This window comes from Lactuca serriola, chromosome 8 (assembly GCF_051521515.1).
Source record: "Lactuca serriola cultivar US96UC23 chromosome 8, Lser_US96UC23_V15, whole genome shotgun sequence".
Classification (NCBI taxonomy): Eukaryota; Viridiplantae; Streptophyta; class Magnoliopsida; order Asterales; family Asteraceae; genus Lactuca; species Lactuca serriola.
Genome location: NC_136415.1, coordinates 144191221 through 144213638, shown reverse-complemented (window position 1 = coordinate 144213638; position 22418 = coordinate 144191221). Strand labels below are relative to the sequence as shown.

The window sequence follows — 22418 nt, the reverse complement described above, 5'->3', positions numbered from 1 at the left end:
TGTTCTTGAGTAATCTGTAATAGATTAGGAAAGTGAGAGTGAGTGATTTTGTAGTGAGGTTTGATATGTATTTGTTGATGTAAACCATCTGTTTCATAGTGAATGAAATGATGATGTTGGGAAGATTATGTGCTGATTCAGTTTCTTTAGATGGTATCGGAGCTTAGGCCTCTTGTTCCTATAACAATCGTTGAGTTCTTGTTGTTCCTGTGATGATCGTTAAGTTCCGCCTCTTTCTCGATCGACTAGGTAACTTCTGAATCTTTCTTTCTTCCTGTTTTTTGATCTGATTTACACAGTTTTAGGTTACTTGGAGTGTTCTTCTGAACTCTATTTACACTATAAATGTAACGTCCGCAGATCCGGGCTAGTCAATTTAGAGGCAATAGGGGTCGAAAATGACTTTTCAACAAAAAGATTATTTAGAGTAAATAATCTTAACCAAGTTGTAGAATATGTCACAAGGTTTCCGTACATATAAAGAACGCCGAAATCCGAGTTATAACGAAGAAGTTATGACCCGTCGAAGTTTCGCGTCGGAACCGGCACGGCACCGGGAAGCGTAAATAGTAAATTTATGATAGAGCGAGATTTAGCCTTAGCGCTATAAACGAAAGTCTTAGAATATGTTAAAATAAGAACATCATAAAAAGAACGCCCAAATCTGACTTCGTATGAAGAAGTTATGATTTTTCGAAGTTTCGGATTAGCGGTGTACAGCCCGAAATTCGAATTTTAGATCGATTGATTTTTAGCCGACACAACCTAAACGAGAATCGAAGATCTCGTTATTAGTAGCGTAACAATAAAAAGACAGACGAAAATGGACATCAGATAAAGAAGTTATGAGATTTTAATGGACCAATCCTGTCCCGGCCAGTTAAAAATATAACTTTAAAAATAAAGTCAAAATTAGCCGACGGAGTCTAAACGAAAGTTGTAGAGTACATCTCCACCTACGCGTGGATATAAAGAACGTCAAAAACGGAGTTCGTATGAACGAGTTACAAATTATAATACCATATTTACGTATTAAAATAAAGTATAAATCATGTATACGTACACACACACACACACACACACACATATATATATATATATATATACATATGTATATATCATTAGAAAGGTATCGACGATGCGGTCATTATAAGACTAATGTTGAGTTCTTTCGACATTAGTTTAGTACAAATATCATTAAATCCATTTAAAATAGTATTATAGAGGGGTATTTAGTTGTTTATATAACTAAAAGGTCATTAAGTAATTATGGAGGGTAGTTTTTGAAAACTCAATTAGTATAAATAAGAGCCTTGGGCTCTCATATTTCTTGCACCATTCTCTTGATTCAAGAGTCTTTCTCTCCTTATCCCCCGAGCATTTCGGTCCCTCATGATTCGACGTCTCTTTATGTAGTTTAGTATAGTAAGGTGAGCGCTGAAGCGCTGCATGAATCTTTCTTAGAAAGATTCAGCGACGAAGTTCTGCCCCTGCAGAGCCCGACTCCTAGCTAAAACCCCCTTGTAAGTAAGTTATGCTTACCTTATTTTAATATAGCTTATATTTAAAATTAGTACTGTTATTATGAACTTATAATAAATATTTGAGCTATTATTATAACTTATATAAGTGTCGTTATAATATTTTTTTAACTACTCGCGGTACGGGGAATCTGGTTTAAAGGGCCGCATAGGGTTGTTGGATTTCAGAAGTGCTATATGCCAAAATGGTCCTGCCCTCCGGTGTTTTATGTCTGGCCCCTGTCTATACATAGTGGTTGGAAAATATTGTTTAACGCTTATATAATAATAATAATACTAAGACTAATAGTTGGTCACGGTAAATATTAGACTAAATTTTAGCGATAAGAATGCTAGGTTTCGTCGAAGGAAAATAGAATCGTTAGAAGCAAGCGCTGCCCAATTTTGGAATCATCACTTTAACAAGTGAGTGCATAGTTACTTTCAGCTTAGACATAGATATGAAGTATTTTATATAAATTATGTGCTATGTGTGCATATTATCTGAATACTTGCTATCTATGCTGGATGAACGTTTTATACATGTTTTCAATGATTTAAACTGTATATGTATTTTATATCTACAAAATGTGTTGGGTAAAACATGGGTAGATGTAATAGTTGTTGTGTGACAAGATAAAACGATGAGAGGCCTCGTTATAGATGTTACTGATGATCCAGTCATCTAGCAGAGTATAGATGACGACCACAGACTATTCTAGACAGTCCAGTGGAACACTAGCAGGCTCGCAACCTGTAGGTGTTTATTCGAACTGTGTGTTTATTTGAACTGTGTGCTCACCAGATGTACTCCATCCCCCACATGGTTGCCTTAAGGACATTTATTGCTGAGGAATCCCCTTAGCAGTAGTGTCCGTCCCGATGATAATCCTTAGGATAGGTCCCTTATGATAGATGCTTAGGGACGTAATGTGAGGATAACGGGAACGGGTAATCGGGTTTGTTTAATTTAATGAAGTTAATAAACTTATTTATTGTGGGTTGAAAACCCTATGTGCTCACCAGGCTCCCAAGCCTAACCCACTCAGTTTTATGCATTACAAGTAGTGGCGCTTGAGCATAGTTATGATGTTTGGACGAGGGATTACGGATATAGGCCTGTAGATATGAAATAATGTATTAAGGCTTATATTGTACTGTTTATGCTTTTGATCTGTACGAACATGACATCCCAAGTATTTTAATGAAATACATTTCTATGGAAATGCTTTTGATAAATCTTTATCATATTTTGTTTTGGGACAAATTCCGCAACACTTTTATTTAAAATGTTACTCTGATTTTTAAACAAAGAATAAACAAACCGGTCTTTTCTGGCCGTGATTTTGGGGATGTCACAATAAACTGTGTTCTTCTTGGTATTTGGTTCGGTTTATTGAAGAAAAACCCTAATTCGAAATGAATATCTATTTTGTTTTTTGTCTCTAGATCTTGGTACTACGAGCGTGTTTGTGATCTTGCAGGTTCTGCTATGTGATTATTGATTGCAATACTGCTCTTCGGTTGGAAACCCTAAACTTCGATCGATCAATCTCTTGTCTGAAATAACTCTCTAGGGGTCGGATTTCATCACCGATAAACCCTATTAGAGAACGGACTAAGAGAGTCGATTCCTTGTTATCTCCTCTATAATCTCTGTGAGGTTTTCTCATTCTTTATCCTTTTCTATATCTTTTCTGGGAGATCTTGGTGTCTCGTGTATCCCAATTATTGTGTTCTTTGCTAAGTGTTATATTGTTTATTGTTCTATTATTCTCTCTGTACAAATTGTCTTGGGCCTCGACATACGTGGTGACCATCTGGACATAAGATTTGTACAGGGACTTGTTTTCTTACTGTTTTTTTGTTGCTCTTGATTGTTTCTATTTGCATATATGGTGGGTGGTTCAACTGATCCACCTAGTGGAAGTGGAAAGGATGATCAAATTAACTTTGATGTTCCTCTTTACATTCATCCTTCTTATAATGTTGTTACTTCTATTATTACAACCAAGTTAACTGGTTATGAAAATTTTAGATTATGGAGAAGTTCCAATTCTAGGGCTCTTAAGGCAAGAAACAACTTAGGATTTGTTGATGGTTCTTTTAAAAGAAGTAGTGTAGATGAGTCTAAAAAACTAAATGGGATAGGGAAAATGTTGTTGTTTGTTCTTGGTTGTTATCTTCTCTTTTTGACTCCATTTATCAGAGTCAGGCTTATTCTGAAGTTGCAGAGGATATTTGGGAAAATCTTTTTGAAACTTACAATAAATCTGATGGGTCTATTGTTTTTAACATTCATCATCAAATTAATTCTCTTAAACAAAATGGTATTTCTCTGTCTGATTACTTCAATAAGCTTGATTCCTTATGGAAAGAGTTTGATGGTCTTACTGGTTTAACTGAATGTAGATGTGATGCTTCTATCAAATTGAAGGATCACTCTAATCTCATGAAACTTATGCAGTTTTTGTCTGGTCTTGATGATTCATATGGTCAAGTTAAAAGTCATATTTTGTTGATGGACCCTTTACCTAGTGTTAAAACTGCTTTCTCTATTATGTCAAGAGAAGAGTCACTTCAAAGAAATGGTTCTTTGACTTCTCTCCAGTCATCTCAGTCTGTGACTAAATCTCAGTCTTCTGCTTTTAACACCAGGTTTAATAATAGAAACAATAATAATAAGAATAAGAGTCAAATAGTTCAATGTAAGAACTATGGTGTGAAAGGTCATACCATAGAAAAATGTTTCAAGTTAATTGGATATCCTAAGGATTTAAAGTCAAGGAGTGAAACAAATAATCAAAATAATTTTGTTAAAAATTATTCTGCAAACTCAACTACTACTTCTTCTTCTGGAAGTACTGGTATAAATAATTTTTCTACCTCCATTGGGGATTCTGAGTTTCATCAACTCACTAAGGATCAATATGTCAAACTTTTACAACTTATTGGTGATAAGCAAGTCAATGAGGAACCTTCTGCTAGTGTAAATATGGCAGGTACTAGTTTGTTTAAAGCTTTTAATTCTTCTGTTAATGGTCAAAAATAGATAGTTGACTCAGGAGCTAATCATCACATGATTGCTTCTGAGTCACTACTCCATACACTGTGGATGTGTCTAAGTTAGATTTACTTGTCAGTCATCCTAATGGTTCATCAGCTAAAATTGATAAAATTGGTAATATGAATTTGTCTAGTTCTTTGACTCTATTTGATGTTTTTTCTGTTCCTAACTTCAATGTTAATTTGTTATCTGTGCATAAGGTTTGCAAAGACAGTAACTGTGAAGTTGTTTTTAATGAACATAATTGTAAAATTTAGGATTTACAATCAAAGGTGATGGTGAGGAATGGTAGAGAGTCTGGAGATCTCTATTACATAAATAGTGTACCTTCAGGTAATCTGTCTAGTTCTTCTATTTCCTCTTTTGTTTGCTATGTGTCTAAACTAACTTGGCACAATAGACTTGGTCACCCTTCTGATCAAGCCTTAAGTTCCTTAAGGAACAAACTAAAAATTGGAAATGAAAATCTTCCACCATGTGATGTTTGTCATAAAGCTAAACAGACCATAGAACCCTTTCCCATTAGTCAACATACTACTTCTAAACTTGGTGAGTTAGTTCATTTAGATGTCTGGGGTCCCTATAGAGTGACAACTGCAGAATGATTTAGATATTTTTTTGACAATAATGGATGACTATACTAGGGCAACTTGGGTTTATCTGTTGAAGTCTAAAGATGAAGTTTATAATTGTGTTCTTATTTTCTTTAATATATTAGTTAATCAGTTTTCTATTAAAATCAAGGTTGTGAGATCTGATAATGGTACTGACTTTTTAAATAGTAGGATGAGACAATTGATTGAGTCCAAAGGAATTTTACATCAAACATCTTGTGTTCATACTCCACAACAGAATGGTGTTGTGGAGAGGAAACACAGACATATTTTAAATGTTGCTAGGTCATTAATGTTTCAATCTGGTATACCAATCAAGTACTGGGGAGATGTTGTCTTAACCTCTGTTTTCCTGATTAATAGGACTCCTACTTCTGTTTTATATAGTGCTTCTCCCTATGAACTTGTTTATAATAGTACACCGGTTTTTGATAAACTTAGAGTTTTTTATGTTTTGCCACCAAGTTAAATAATTTAGATAAGTTTTCTGAAAGGGCTGATAAATGTATTTTTCTTGGTCATTCATCTGATAAAAAGGGTTATAAAGTGCTTAGTATTGATTCCAATTTTGTTTTTGTTTCTAGGGATGTAAAATTTTATGAGTCAGTGTTTCCTTTCAAGCTTAAATCCTCATCTTTGACAGATAAATCTGTTGTCACAGTAGACTCAAATGATCCACTTTCCTATGATGACTCAATTGACTCTAGTTTTGTTCTAGATAACACTAGCATAGAAAGCTTGAGAAGTGACCATCAGTTGGATGGTACTAATGTAGACCATAACCTGGATGAGACTTGTCCCTCTGCATTGTCTGAGGAAAATGTTTCACTTAATTCTAGTCCTTCTGATAGTTTGTCAACTAGGGTTACTAGATCTGGTCGGAATGTTAACATGCCAATTAGATTTATTGACTATGTTTTTGAGGGAAAGCATAAACATGGAATTGAAAGGTCTGTTAACTATTTAACTCTTAATAAGGATAATTTTTGCTTTGTTTCTAGTCTAAATAAAACTGTTGAACCAAAATCCTATAGTGATGCTGCCTTGGATCCTAATTGGATCAAGACCATGAATAAAGAAATGGAGGCTCTCTATAGAAATAATACCTAGGAAATAACTAATGAAATTGAATTAAATAATGTTAAGAGTTTGCTTAAGTCTTAGTTTTTAATCAAGGACTTAGGTGATCTGAAATATTTCTTAGGTATTGAGGTATTAAAAACTGAGAATAGGATTTGTCTTAGTCAAAGAAAGTATTGTATTGAATTACTTCATGAATTTGGAATGCTTGCTTGTAAACCTGTTAAAACACCACTGGAGCCTAATTTGGTCATTAAAAGAGAGTATGAATTGGAAAAGTCTGGTTATTTGGTCAATATCACTGAATATCAGAAACTTATTAGGAAATTGATATATCTTACTGTGACTAGACCTGATACTTCTTATGCTATTCAACTGTTGAGTCAATACATGCATAAGTCATACAAATCTCATGTTAATATTGCATTCAGACTACTGAGGTATTTGAAAAATAGTCCAGGTATGGGAATTCATTTGACAAAGTCTAGTTCTTTTACTTCGGTTGGTTTTGTTGATGCAGACTGGGCTAAATGTCTGATTAGTCGAAGGTTTGTATCAGGTTATCTAGTGTACTTAGGAGGATCTCTTATTTCATCGAAGAGCAAGAAACAGAGTACTGTTTCTCGCTCCTCTACTAAATCTGAATATAGGGCTTTAAGTAGTATAACTTGTGAGATAATATGGATTTTAAAGTTGCTTTATGATTTGGGTATAAAATCAAACTTACCTATGAATGTTTTTTGTGACAATGAATGTAACACCGTAAAAATAGAAACAAATTTTTAATTTTCAACACACATTTATTAACAAAATATCATTGTATCATATCTTTGTTTCACAAAAACATTTCCCAATATCAAATTACTTAAAATCCCATGCGTGTGTACGAATCATGTCGGCGCCTTCCCGCGATCATCAGTGGTACCTAAAACACATAACACATAACACTGTAAGCATAAAGCTTAGTGAGTTCCCAAAATACCACATATAACACATGTTAGCCACTCGAGGCTAAAACTCTATGGGCCCACTGGCCCTAACTCTGTGGACCCTCTGGTCCTAACTCTGTGAACTCTGGAATACACACATCATAAATCACATAGAAATAATGCAGTGCAACACATCACAAACATAGCATACAAGATACTCTGTCATTATGAACTCGCCGAGTCTCATTATGAACTCGACGAGTTCTGCCTTGAACTCCAGTCCTCTAATTCCTTCTGACTCACTGAGTCATTTTCCCAACTCGGCAAGCACTCACTGAGTGAACTATGGGGAAACCCTAACCCTACTCGCCGAGTCTGCTCTTGGTACTCGGCGAGTTCATGCCATGCTCGAGCTCAAATGAGCTCGTGAGGTCAGATCTGTTCCTCTAACTCATAGATCTGGCCTCCTTAAGCAATATAAGCACGTAAAGTTTGGATCTTGATGCCCATGCAACGACCCAATGGCTCTATTTGAAGAAATGGCCTCAATATGCCACCCTAAGCTCATAACTCTCCATGACACCCAAAAAGATCAAGAAGTTACGGTCTCTGGACCTCTTTGGATCTAGATTCGAAGCCTCAACACAAGAAGGGACCAATTGCTTCACAAATCTTACTCAAAAAGGGGCTAGAAACCCTAACTCTAAAAACTTACACCAAAACTGAAAGGGAATCGAATGTATACCTCAAAATGAAGTCCCTAAGCTCTGAAATCCATAGATTAGCACCCTCTTCAGTTTCCTCTTGCCTTGGTCACCTTCTTCTTGCAAAATCACCCACAAAGGGATCAAAAAAGGCTTCCTTTCTCTCTCAAAACGCTCACACACTCTAGGGACTCTCTCTATCAACTGGTAGCCGTAAATGAAGGCCATAAGGGCCTTTAAATAGGTCTCAAACCCCGGAAATTAGGGTTTCATTAAACAACGTGGACCCGCCGAGTCCACTAGTCGACTCGCCAAGTCCGGTCATTAACCCAGATGGAAAATCGCGACACTACTCGGTGAGTCTAAGCATCAACTCACCGAGTCCCTCCCAAAATCTCCAAAAATGAATGAATAAATAATGTACCTAAAAATCCAGATGTTACAATTCTCCCCCACTAGAATCAGACTTCGCCCTCGAAGTCTCTTTCCACAAATAACTTTGGATGCTGCTCGCGCATCTCTAACTCCGGCTCCCAGGTCATCTTGGAGCCCTTCCGATGTTGCCACTGGACCTGAACCAATGACATCTCCTTGTTTCTCAAAGTCTTGATCCTTCTATCCCGAATCGCGATCGACCTCTCAACATAGTTCAGGCTTAAATCCATCTGAATGTCCTCTAATGGAACCACTGCTGACTCATCAACGATGCACTTTCTCAACTGAGACACGTGGAACGTATCGTGAATCTGACTCAACTCCGCAGGTAGCTCCAAGCAGTACGCTACCCTGCCCACCCTGGTGGTCACCCTGAAAGGACCAATATACCGAGGCCCCAACTTGCCTCTCTTCCTGAATCGGATCACTCCTTTCCAAGGAGATACCTTCAGGAGTACGAAGTCACCAACTTGGAACTTGAGCTCCGAGCGACGCCTGTCTGCGTAGCTCTTCTGACGACTTTGAGCCGTCAGTAAGCTCTGTCGGACCTGCTGAATCTGCTCAGTCGTCTGAAGTACTATCTCTGTACTACCCATCACACGCTGACCGACCTCACCCCAGCAAATGGGAGTCTGACACCTACTCTCATACAACAGCTCAAAGGGTGGCATACCAATGCTCGAATGATGGATGTTGTTATATGAAAACTCAGCCAGAGGCAAAAATGTGTCCCAACTCCCTCCGAAGTCCAGTACACATGCCCGAAGCATGTCCTCGAGTGTCTAAATCGTCCGCTCGCTCTGCCCGTCGGTCTGTGGGTGGTATGCGGTGCTAAAATGCAGCCTCATACCCAACTCCTCATGAAACTTCTTCCAGAACCTAGAAGTGAAACGCACATCTCGATCTGAGACAATCGAAATTGGCAGGCACCCCATGCCGTGATACCACCTCCTTCACGTACAACTCTGCCAACCTCTCAGCGGAAGAGCTGTCACTGATAGCAAGGAAATAAGCGCTCTTCGTCAACCTGTCCACAATCACCCAAATTGCATCGACGCCCCTAGCAGTCCTCGGCAATTTGGTGATAAAATCCATGGTAAGCTATTCCCACATCCACTCGGGAACCTCCAACGGCTGCAACTTACCATGCAGCCTCCGGTGCTCGACCTTAACCCTGCGACAGGTCAAACACCTCTCAACGAACCATGCAACATCTCTCTTCATACAGGGCCACTAATACTCTTTCTTCAGGTCCAAATACATCTTAGTGGCCCCTGGATGGATCGAAAACTTCGATCTATGCACCTCCTCCATCAGGATGGTGCGCGTTCCGCCCACAAACGACACCCAAATCCGTCCCTGAAAGGTCATAAGCCCTCGGCTATCGGTGACGAACTCCGATACATGCCCGATAACCCGCTCCCTCTTACGGTTCTCTAGTCTCACGGCCTCATCCTAGGCCCCTCGAATGCCGTTAAATACCGGGGTCATCACTGCAGCCTCATACAAACATCCCGTATCGGGGCGCCCTCCGCCCTACGACTCAGGGCATCGGCTATAACGTTAGCCTTGTCCGGGTGGTACATGATCTCATAATTGTAATCCTTCACCACATCCAACCATCTCCTCTGGCTCATATTCAGGTTGGGCTGATCCATCAAATACTTCAGGCGCCTATGGTCCGTGTATATGGTACACCGAACCCCATACAGATAGTGATGCCAGATCTTGAGGGCGAACACCACTGCCCCCAACTCCAGATCGTGGGTAGGATACCTCATCTCATGAGGCTTCAGCTACCTCGATGCGTATGCTATCACATGACCCCTCTACATAAGCACCACTCCCAACCCCGATATCGACGCATCACAATACACTACGAATTCCTCCATCCCCTCTGGAAGGGCTAACACTGGGGCGTCACATACTCTCTGGCGAAGTGTCTCGAAGGAGGCCTGCTGCTCTGGGCCTCAAGAAAAAGCAACACCCTTCCGGGTCAACTTGGTGAGTGGCACGACGATCTTGGAGAAATTCCTGATGAATCTCCTATAATAGCCAACCAACCTTAGGAAACTCCTGATCTCGGTGGGGGATCTTGGCACCTCCCAACTCATTACTGCCTCGATCTTGGCCAGATCGACCAATATCTCATTATGGTTAACGAGGTGCCCAAGGAACTGGACCTCTCGTAACCAGAAATCACACTTGGAGAATTTGGCGTAAAGCCTCTCCGATCTCAGAACTCCAAGGATCTCCCTCAAGTGCTCCTCATGCTGCTCTCTGGATTTCGAATACACCAAAATATCATTGATGAACACGATCACCGAGCGGAACAACATCGGCCTGCACACTCTGTTCATGAGATCCATGAACGCCGCCGGTGCATTGGTGAGCCCGGAAGGCATCACCACGAACTCGTAATGCCCGTAACGAGTCCTGAATGCTGACTTATGGATATCCTCATCTCGCACCCTCATCTGATGATATCCAGACCTCAAGTCAATCTTGGAGAACCAAGATGCTCCCTACAATTGATCGAACAAATCGTCGACGGGTAACGGTTCTTGACCGTCAACTTGTTCAACTCCCATTAATCAATGCACATCCGATGTGAACCATCCTTTTTCTTGACAAAGAGGATAGCCCCCCCCCCCCACGGAGAACTGCTCGGCCAAATAAAACCCTTCCCCAGCAGCTCCTGAAGCTGCGAGGATAACTCCTGCATCTCTGGAGGTGCAAGGAAATAGGGTGCCTTGGCGATAGGTGCTACCCCCGAAACCAAATCGATACGAAACTCTACCTGCCTCTCAAGAGGCACGCCCGACAACTCCTCCGGGAAAACATCCGGGAGCTCCCGCACTATTGGGACCTCATCAACTGTCCTCGGCCTCCTTGAATCAACCCTCGTATCCATCACATACGCCACAAACCCACTACAGCCCTTCTATAGACTCTGTCTCGCTCTAGCGGCCAAACAAAATGCTGACCCGGATCGTGTACCCTCACCGTACACCGTAAGAACTCTCCCAATGGGGTCTCGTATAGTCACCAGCTGTCTCTCGTAGTCGATGACCGCTCCAACTTTGCTCAACCAGTCCATGCCCACGATGACACAGACATCTCTCATCGCAATAGGAACTAAATCAATCGGAAACTCAACACCGAAAATCTCGAGTACACACCCTCGGATCACTTCGGTGGCATACACTGTCCTATCGTCAGCTATGGGAACGCTCAGAGGTTGACTCAACGCCTCTTGGATAATACTGATGTGCTGACTAAAAGCCAAAGATACAAAAGACCAACTCACACCCGAGTCAAATAACACCAAGGCAGGTACAGAAGTCACAAGAAAAGTACCTACGCATAACATAAAATAAACAAAATATCCCAAGCATCAGAATAAATACAAGAAAGGATACATACCAGCCACGAAATCGAGCGTCGCACGGACCTCCTCCGCAGTCAACTGAAAGGCACGCTCTCCCTCGTGCCTTCGGTACCTCGGCCTTCACTGGCCGGCTCTCAGTAGCTCTGATAGCAGCAGGGGAAAATCCCTAAGATGCTCCCTGGGCTGTCCCTCACAACTGTGGAGACTCTGCCTTGCGATGTCCGGTCTGGTTGCAGTGACAGCATACTGCAAACCCCTTGGGGCAATCCTTGGCCATATGCCCCTCCTTGCCACATTTGTAGCTAGACCCCGCTCTGCACACCCCATCGTGGCTCTTGCCTTACTTACCACAAGTGCGGTCCTTCTGACTCCCAGATCTCGAATCAGCGGGCTTGGCCTGCTTGGCTGCCGGCTGAAACTGCGCCGGTCGTCGATCCCTCCCCTGAGACTTAGCCTCCTCCCTAGCCTGGGTCTCCAGCTCTATCTCCCTCTTTCGGGCATTTGCCTGAAGCTCAGCAAATGTCCAGTATGTCGAGTTCGCCACGAACTCCCGTATATCCCCCCTCAAAATGCTCAGATATCGACTCATAGGTGCCTGCTCGGAGGACACGTGCTATGGGCAGAACATCGCCCGCGCATGGAACATCCTCGTAATCACTGTGACAAACTCAGTACCCTGCTTGAGGGTCATAAACTCCTGGGCCAAACGCTCCCTCTTCACCTGGGGAACGTACTCATCTCGGAACATAGCAGTGAACCTCTCCCAAGTCACTGCAGTAAGCTCAACAGGCGAATAATGCGCCGTCACAAACTTCCACCGGTCCTTCGTTCCCAAGCGAAGCTGGTTCAACGCGAACCGGACTCTCAAATGCTCTGGAGATGAGCAGGTGAAGAAACACCCCTCGATGTCTGAAATCCACCTCATCGCTGCAATCGGGTCCTGGGTCCCATTAAACTCTGGTGGTTTTGTGTTGCTGAACTCCCGGAACAGCAACGCATCACCACCCTGGGGTCTAACCGCAGCATCAGAAAGAGCAGCGTATCTCTCGTCAAATGTCTCTATCAGGGTGGTCTTGATAGACCCGAACATCTCTGGAATCTCAGCGCGGATGGCAGCAGCCACCTCATCATGAATCATCTGGCGGAGCTCCTCGTCGCTCACACCCCCCCCCCCACTAGTCCCTGGTCTGTGGCGCGTCCCCACCATGATGCATCTCTGAAATACAACACAAGATATCAGAGACTCGCTCGGGTGTACACACACTCGATATCCCAATCCTACTTGGTGTCTGGTACCCTAAGGATTCTTACTTGGATTGCGCACTGACCCGGTGCCTTCGGTAGTACGAGCCCAATACTACCGACCACACAGCCTCAGCATTCATCCCAAGTCCTCCTCCCAGAGTCCTAAATTCCAAGCACTCTACTCTCTTAAATCATATGCTACTCACTAGCTGATCTCTTATAAGCTCCTTGCTGCTATCTAAACACTCTCAAGCATCCCTAGCAGCAAAACTCCTAGACTAAGGCATCATATATCAGGCCACTCTAGTCCTAATAAGGATACATAGTCTACTCTAGCATGCATAATATAGCTCATCATATAACATAACATAATATATCTCGTAACACTTATTACAAGGGTATTTTGGGAAATCATCGTTCGGGCGTTGGCTGATCGTACACACGGATCCTCTCTATTTGTCTCAAAACTCCTTTTTTACTCTTTAAAAATTGTTTTGTTAATAAAACTTTTCTCAAATCCTCGGTTTGAGTTCAGACACGCCCGAAGATGCATCTGAATCCCTCAAACCAAGGCTCTGATACCAACTTGTAACACCGTAAAAATTAAAACAAATTTTTAATTTTCAAAACACATTTTCCAAACACATTTATTAACAAAATCTCATTGTATCATATCTTTGTTTCACAAAAACATTTCCCAAGATCAAAATACATAAAATCTCATGCGTGTGTACGAATCATGTCGGAGCCTTCCCGCGATCATCAGTGGTACCTAAAACACATAACACATAACACTGTAAGCATAAAGCTTAGTGAGTTCCCCAAAATACCACATATAACACATGTTAGCCACTCGAGGCTATAACTCTGTGGGCCCACTGGCCCTAACTCTGTGGACCCTCTGGTCCTAACTCTATGAACTCTGGAATACACACAGCATAAATCACATAGAAATAATGCAGTGCAACACATCACAAACATAGCATACAAGATACTCTGTCACATAACCTTATTTACCACTTAAGGTAAAGTATAGTGAAAAGACTCACCTCAGATGTCTCGGTAAATCTCTGACTTTGTAGAAATACGGTCTAGCCTCCGCCTAATCACATAAAGTAAAATACTCTCATAAATACAACTCTAGAGGCTAGACTCAACCCTCTCTTGACACGAAGACTCTGTTGTTGACCAATCCTCAAAGTCAACAAAGTCAAAAGTCAGCTCTGAAATCCACATATTAGCACCCTCTTCAGTTTCCTCTTGCCTTGGTCACCTTCTTCATGCAAAATCACCCACACAAGGATCAAAAATGGTTTCCTTTCTCTCTCAAAACGCTCACACACTTTGGGGACTCTCTCTATCAATTGGTAGCCGCAAATGAAGGCCATAAGGGCCTTTAAATAGGTCTCAAACCCCGGAAATTAGGGTTTCATTAAACAGTGTGGACTCGCCGAGTCCACTAGTCGACTCGCCGAGTCCGGTCATTAACCCGGATGGAAAATCACGACACTACTCGGCGAGTCTAAGCATCAACTCGCCGAGTCCCTCCCAAATCTCAAAAAATGAATGAATAAAAAATGTACCTGAAAATCCGGATGTTACAATGAATCTGCAATCAAATTAGCTCTAAATCTTGTTTTTCATGAAAAAACAAAGCATTTTGAAGTTGATCTTCATTGTGTTAGGGAAAAATTGAAAATTGAATTTTAAAAGTGGATAAAATTGTGTCTTCAAATCAAAATGTCGATATATTTACAAAATCTCTTAGTAGTATTCAGCATGAGTATATTGTGAGTAGGCTTAATATGATTGATGTGTTTAAAAAGGATGATTAAGTACATGTGTGCTCAAATTAATGTTTGGTTTGAGGGGGCATGTTGAGAAATGTTATTTTTATATTTGTTACAAACCTAAACATTAATTATAGATTATTGGGTAAGTATTGTATATTTGTATATTTGTGGGGGTGTATTGTGTTATGTTTGTGCAGGTTAACGAGTTTACATGCGGGTTAGTGGTCATACCCGATGGGGTTATGACCCGGTGTATATGAAGCTTAGTCTCAGCCTCATTTGTAGATAAGAGTGTAGATATTTTTTGTGTGTGACTATTCATTCTCTCTCTACTTTAGTTTAGAGTTTCAGTTTATACGTCGTGTTCTTGAGTAATCTGTAATAGATTAGGAAAGTGAGAGTGAGTGATTCTGTAGTGAGGTTTGAGATGTATTTGTTTATGTAAACTATATGTTTCATAGTGAATGAAATGATGATATTGGGAAGATTTTGTGTTGATTCAGTTTCTTTAGATTATGTCTCTTCTTCGAACGGTCGAACCATCTTGATTTAATGCAAACCTTCCTTTCCAATCTACAAAACCCGCACCACGTTCACCTTTAAGAGTGTAGACTTTTCCACTTTCAACATCACCAATTTCACCTTCTTCTCTGTCATCATTCTTATAATTAGGAGTACATTAATTAATCCTCAATATTTTCATGTTCAAGGATGGTCTCATTATCCGATTCACCCAAATGCCCAATAGATGTGGAATGTCCCGATCCAAACTCTCCCCATTATCAACCATGTCAGGTTTCCAACTAGAAACCACGTCTAGCATATTAATATAACATAGTCATAAAATAACAACAAATATCATAGACTTAGGGGTCATTTGATAATGAGCTGACTAGGTCCGGTCAGCAAATTTTGGCTGACTCGGTCCGGTCAGGCCGTTTGGTAGAGGCTCAAATTAACCGACTCGGTCAGCAGCTGACCAATCTGCTGATTCGGTAAGTGCAAAAAACTTAGCTGACCGAGAAAGAGACCTTATTTGCCCTTCGTTCTTCCTTTCTGGTCCATCGACCTCTCCTCTCATTGTTCTCCTCAAACCTGCCACTCTATCAACTTCTTCTCAAATCGATGATTGAAGGGTCGATAAGAAGGGTGGATTTCAATCGATTCCTTATGGTGGTTTACAATTGATTTCATAAGGTGGATTTTAATGGATTTCATGATTCTTCTTATTGTTCGGCTCCTCATACGATCCTTCCATCTTAATCAAGCCCTCGATTTGAAGAACATGATTCTTTGTTGCACCGCGTATATTATTTCTTTTTTCTCTCTGTCTTGATTTCTTTTGCAATCGGTCTTTGGGGTTAGCTTCATTATACGATTGGTTGTAGAACCCATCCATACGTCAAAAAAAATTGGATTTTGTTTTAGTCAAATTACAATTGCATACCTAATGGGAATTGGGTTCTTAATTGTTTATTCTCTTAATCATTTTCACCAATTTTAATTTTGTATATTTTAGTCAATTTTGCATATAGTCTTGAACCTTGTTGGAATTTCCATATAATCCTTTGAAACTTCTTTGTTTCGCTTTTTGTTCTTTTTGGTTTTGATTTTTGGTTTTGTTAGTAAACTTGAATCTTGTCCAGGTATCCCTAATATTTGGTTGTTTGATTCTTATAGTGAACATAAAGAATGATGGAAAAGAAAGTTGTTGATTATTACAGTGAAAAAGGAAGTAAAGCAAGACCAATCAAATAATTGAGGCTTAAAGAATGATGACAAAAACATGTTTGTTCGTGCAACCCTCTTGCATAACGAAGAAGATCCAGCTTTGTTAATTGTGTCACACATAATCACAAAACATAATGATGAAGCTTCTACAAGAAAATAGGAAATGGTGGCTAATAGATTTTGTATAATGCTATTATGTGGTTCCTTTTTGTAATCTTTAGTTTTGGTTTTTTTTCTATGTTGATCTTATGCCCAGTAAATAAAGGGTAGAAATTGGATCCATAGATTGGTCTTATGTCCAAGTCTAATTTATGGTTCTCATATAGTGATATGCAAATGTAATTTATGATTCTAGAGTTCGAGAGTTTTTTCAAAAGAAGATGCCAACCAGTGAGAATTGTAATTGTGGATTCTGAAATTGTTGTTTGACTTTTTTTTATTATTGAATTTGGTTTAAGTTTCATTGTATGACAATATGTTTTTTAATTTATTTAACAGTGTAATTTACCTATGTTTATTAAAACATGGTAAAAAGATGTAATGTTATAAATTAAATGGTAAGTCATAAAATATTTATTATAGAAAATATTGTTTGAGTGTAATATAGTCATTTTGTACAGTCAGTAGATGCAAAATCAAACAAGTTTCAGTTAGAAATTAACTCAGTTAGAACTTCTAACTCAGTCAGCTTCTAATCCAGTCATCTCTTACCCAGTTAGTAACTATCAAACGACCCCTTAATCTTATCACATCAAGACAATGCATTTTTATTGGATAATTATATCACGTCGGATACCAATAAATTGACACAATATCAATACCTGATAAACCTAAATAAATAAAGTATGTCATTTTAAAGTCATAAATACCAATTTACTCGTTAAAAAGTTTTCTAGAATTTCCGGTCAGCAACGACGATTCAGAGTCCACGTGCTCATTTGACTTCAAAAAGTTCCGGTCAAAGTCTCACGTATGCGGCTGCCTTTTCTCATCTGAAAGAAACTTCAACCTTTCTTCTTCTTTAATTCCCGATATCTGCATCTATTTATACACAAACTCATTCCAAAAACTCTCATTCATCCATTCATTCTTCTCATTTCTCTAACTCCTTTCTGTTTTACTTTTACATCTTCTTTATTAAATATTATTATTATATTATTCTCATTCTTCTGGGAATTTTAATCGAAAATGATGATGAGATTAGATGTTCTACCAGTTATCGGTTTCATGGTTATGGCGATTCTTCAACTTCAACTTACTCAAGCCCAAAACTTTGCTCCTTCACCAACTCCAAATCCTTCAAATGATGGTGGGTTTAGTTTAATTTCCTTATTTTTTTTTTCTTAGATAATTATTATATGTTGATTTTTTTATTATATATAATGTTTTAATTTGTGAAAGAAAATACTTATGCTATATGGTAATTAAATGCAGGGGCAGCAATCGATCAAGGGATAGCTTATCTGCTTCTACTCGTAGCATTGGCAATCACATATCTTGTACATTAATAGTAATACATTTATTTTTATTCAATATTAGTTAAAATTCTTTTATTATTATAATCCATGATTTATGATTGATGAATGTTGCTTTGATTTTTAAAGGTATTGTGGGATGTGAGAATCGATAACTTTGTGTATTTGTAAACTAAAGAAGCTTTAACTATTTACACAAGCTCAATTGAACAAAAATATAAAAATATTAATTGAGCATTAACAATAATTTATTACAAAGTAGTAGAGTTTTTGTTATGATAGAAAAATGGGATGTTTGAACATGAATTTTAATATATTAACAAATTTAAAAATAAATGTTATATATATAGGCTTGCACAAAAAAACCGATTCAGGATTCGAATCGGCCACTGAACCGGTAAATCGGTTCACCATGAACCGGTCCACTATGAACCGAACCGATTCAAGAACCGAACCGCCGGTTTGAACCCGTTCGAGATTTTAGACATTAAAACCGGTTTAAAACCGGTAGTCAAACCGATCAAACCGGTTTAGAACTGATTGAACCAGTTTTGAACTGGTGTAACAAGTTTAGATAGATTCGAGTTTAATAATGATGGAACCGATTTGAACTGAACCGGTTTAAGATTGAACCAGTTTTACTATTCACGAATTAGAACCGAACCGGTTTTCTAAACCGATTCGGTTTGAAATAAAACTGAGTTGCTCACCCCTATATATAGTTCTTTTAGGGAGCTTTGGTTTGTAAGGCCCGTAGCTTTATTGTTGTTGATTTGAGGAAGCCCATTTTGAATTATTTCCAAAATGGCTCAAATGAGCCAACAACCTTATCATATAGCCCACAACTTTATTAACATAAAAAATCTTGAACATAAAAATCCTGAATAAAATTTGATATTATCTTTGAGGAATTGTTTTCACTATTTTAATAACTTTTAATAATAAATATTTGTCTAAAAAAGCATCACTTGAAATTGAAACCAAAAACCATATTAATTTTGGTTTGGTCTAAATATGGATATTTTATCACCAAACCCAAATCTTTCAGTTTTAGTTAACCTGTTGAGGGTCCGAGTTTGTGGTGGGCAAAATTTATAAATTTAAAGTAGGATTAGATGTGTGTAAATTAGTTGTTCTAAAAAATTATTACACAAAATTCAGTAACTATATCATTGGTAAGTTAAATTGTGAATTATTGTGTTGCATAAGTATATCTTTGACTATTTTCCTAGATTTCATTTTTGTGGAGCATAGGATGCTTACAAGGACTTATGTCAATTGTTTAAGTGCTTTTTTTGCTAACTTTAACAGAAATGGGCTCCCCATAAAAGCACATCAAATTGGTCTTATAAGGGTTCACGCATATTCAAACAATAAAGTGTCCGTTCCAATAATGAACAGGTACTAATAAAAGAATTTCACATCAAAGGGTTTCAAACTCTAATGAGAGGTTAAACTTCAGTATTATATAAATATAAATTTTTAAATCAAATGGAAAAGCCTCCCTAGAAAGGCTAGAACACAACTTTTGTCATTTATGAAATGTCTTTCGCACCTTATTTATCGCATTATCCAAATCAGTACTCTTAAAATACACTTTTAGTAGTTAATTTATTTTGAAAATTTATTACTTTATATAAGTATGATCGATTGTTAGTATGTTTTACATTAAAGCTCCAAGTGATCTTTGATATTAACTTCAATAAAAAATTTGATCATACTATATTGAGCTTTAACCATCGTTGCAACTTGCAAACTTTCTATTTATAACAGTTTGGTTTATCAGTTTATCTAAAAACCACAAACAGTAACATTCTGATGTCGATGGCAATCTAGTTTAATACAAGATAAATGATCAAAACACTAGGGTATCAAATGTAAATTGGAATAAAACTTATAATTTCATTTGCACAAAATTTCTAAGGTTTGTATACTATTTAGTCTTATAAGTTGGGGAGTTGTATCACTCATTGTTTTAAAAAACCGGTTTTTTAGTTGAACCGGTATGGTGACTGGTTTCCGGTTTAACCGGTTCGGCCGTGGGTTCAAACGGGTTCTATAATTTTTTTTTCTATTTTCCTACACACACATAGACATCAACAAGTTTAAACATTAAAAATACACTTAAATACAAGTTAAAGATCAATCCAAATATATTAAAAACACATAACCGTAAGTTTTATATTAATCCACATACATCAAAAATAAAATAAAGTGTATTAAAGAAACAAAATATAATTTTAGATGAATAAAACGCATTAAAAAACTTTATAACATTTATCATGTGTTTTTATTCAAAAAAATCTAAATAGATGTGAAAAAAATCATAGTTTGTTATGCAAATGATTCATTTCCATGTGTTTTTATTTTATATAACCGGTTTGATCGGATTTTTGTAAAAAACAACCGCTTGATTATGGTTTAGAAATAGACATAAAACCGGTGCTAGTTGAACCGCTCTCTTCTCTGGTTTCCGGTTGAACCGGCCGGTTCAAACCGGATTTTAAAACATTGGTATCATTTGGACATTCATTTTTTTAGGGTGGCAAATATTTATTCATTTATTGAGTGACTCGTAATACTTAGATTTAATTTTGACTTTACTACTTTCAATCAATGTTTTAAAAACCGGTTTTTTATTTGAACCGGTATGGTGATCGGTTTCCGGTTCAACCGGTTCGACCGCCGAGTGAATCGGTTTCTATATTTTTCATGTTTTTTTTTTCTATTTTTTTCTATTTTCCTACACTAAATACATATATAAATTATGAATCCGATGTTTAAAAGTTCAAACATTAAAAATAAACATAAAAATAAGTTGTAAATGAATCCAAATACATTAAAACAACACATAACCATAAATTTTAGTATTTTACATCAATTCATATACACCAAAAAGAAAATAAAATATAATACCGAAACGAAATACAATTTTAGATGAATACAACCACATCAAAAAACTCTATAACATTTATCATATGTTTTTATTTAGACAAAACTAAATACATTTGAAAAAAAAATCACCAAAGTTTATTATATAAATGGTTCTTTTTCATGTGTTTTTATTTGGTTTAACCGATTTATTTTGACCGATTCAACCGGGTTTTTCTAAAAATCGGCCGGTTCAATCCGGTTCAGAAATCAATATAAAATCGGTGATAGTTGAACCGCTCTTTCCCCTGGTTGTCCAACCGGTTCGACCGACCGGTTCAAACCGATTTTTAAAAGATTGCTTTCAATAGATATTTTGACTTTTCTTTACACCAAACTTCTTCATCCTTCGACCCTTGTTATCTTCCTCATAGCCTTAAATTTCTTTCCCCCTTCTTATTTTCTCCTTAATCTCTTCCTCGTCCGAGAAAAATTCAAATATTGTCTTCTAATGTCATTTCCCCACCATACGATATTGTTTGGCATTATTATTATGGAAATCTGTAGTAGTAATAGTAATAATAATAATAATAATAATAATAAATAAATAATAATTTATATTTTGGTTCTATTGACAAAAAAAGTCACTTCTCGTATTTTTTTTTTGTTTTTTTTGCAATTTAATTATTGAAACCGGCTATTAGTTAGTTGTAACTTGGCTCAATTTGTAGGTTACCATAAACAATAGTAGGTTTCGATGGTTAAATTGTAAACAGATCATCAATGGACCAAAATATAGATTTTTTTCAATGCATAATAATTTCTAACCTCGAGTCTTATATATTTTAAGAATAAAAGGGTGTTTGGGATTTCATTCTGAACCTAAAAAGGATTTTTAGGCAAAATGACTTACTGATTTATGATTGTGAGAAATGAGTTTTAAAAATTGTTTGGATTGGTTTTTGTGGTGGAGAAAGTCAATAAGTTATTTCTACAAAAAATGTTTGTCTTAATTTATATATGTTTTAAAGGGTATTTGACTTTTACAACCCTAAAAGTTATAAGAAGTTTTGAAAAGTTAAAATCCTAACTTATTGAAATCTTTTTTTTCTTGAAACACTCTCTAAATTATAATCTATTTTTGTTGAAATAACAATTACAATTTGTTTGATTTTTAATCTCTCTCTATTCTAATAAAAGAATAAGTTTATTCTCATATTGACACGTGACATACTATTATAACTCCTTACTAATATTACATGTTACCTATCATACCACTTGTCAACATATTAATTATTCATTTCAATTTTCAATTTTTAAATTTATCACTCTAACTATATTAAATTAATAATTGATTCTCTATTTTAAATTTTATCATTCTAATTATATTAAATGAATAACATTAGATTAAAAAGTAAAATAAAATTAATACCGATTACAAGGTGATATATTTCACATATTTATTTAAATCAATGATTTTAATTTTATATAACTAAAAAAATATCTCTTAAGTAATAATTTATTTAAAATAATTGATTAATAATTTTGATTTTTTTAATATTA

At 37.4% G+C, this 22418-nt stretch overlaps 1 protein-coding gene and 1 long non-coding RNA gene across 2 annotated transcripts; both read left to right on the top strand.

Moving 5' to 3' along the window:
• The first annotated feature begins 3415 nt into the window (after positions 1–3415).
• Positions 3416–15000, top strand: LOC145067472 (uncharacterized). Its single transcript, XM_079014606.1, has 8 exons — positions 3416–3592; positions 3730–4522; positions 4684–4787; positions 4845–4920; positions 5306–5519; positions 5786–6151; positions 6434–6721; positions 14976–15000. The coding sequence occupies exons 1-8, from the start codon at positions 3416–3418 to the stop codon at positions 14998–15000; spliced, it is 2043 nt and encodes a 680-aa protein (XP_078870732.1).
• Positions 15001–17517: 2517 nt separating this feature from the next.
• LOC145071380 (uncharacterized) lies at positions 17518–18093 on the top strand. Its single transcript, XR_013690423.1, has 2 exons — positions 17518–17818; positions 17944–18093. It is a non-coding gene; the product is annotated as an uncharacterized LOC145071380 (long non-coding RNA).
• The last annotated feature ends 4325 nt before the right edge of the window (positions 18094–22418 follow it).

Excerpts from the sequence above, each read along its gene's own strand:
- LOC145067472 (XM_079014606.1), top strand. The coding sequence starts at position 3,416 with ATGGTGGGTGGTTCAACTGATCCACCTAGTGGAAGTGGAAAGGATGAT. Across the intron at positions 4,788-4,844 it reads ATTTGTTATCTGTGCATAAG|GATTTACAATCAAAGGTGAT; the intron begins GTTTGCAAAGAC and ends TGTAAAATTTAG. Across the intron at positions 4,921-5,305 it reads CATAAATAGTGTACCTTCAG|TTAATCAGTTTTCTATTAAA; the intron begins GTAATCTGTCTA and ends TTAATATATTAG.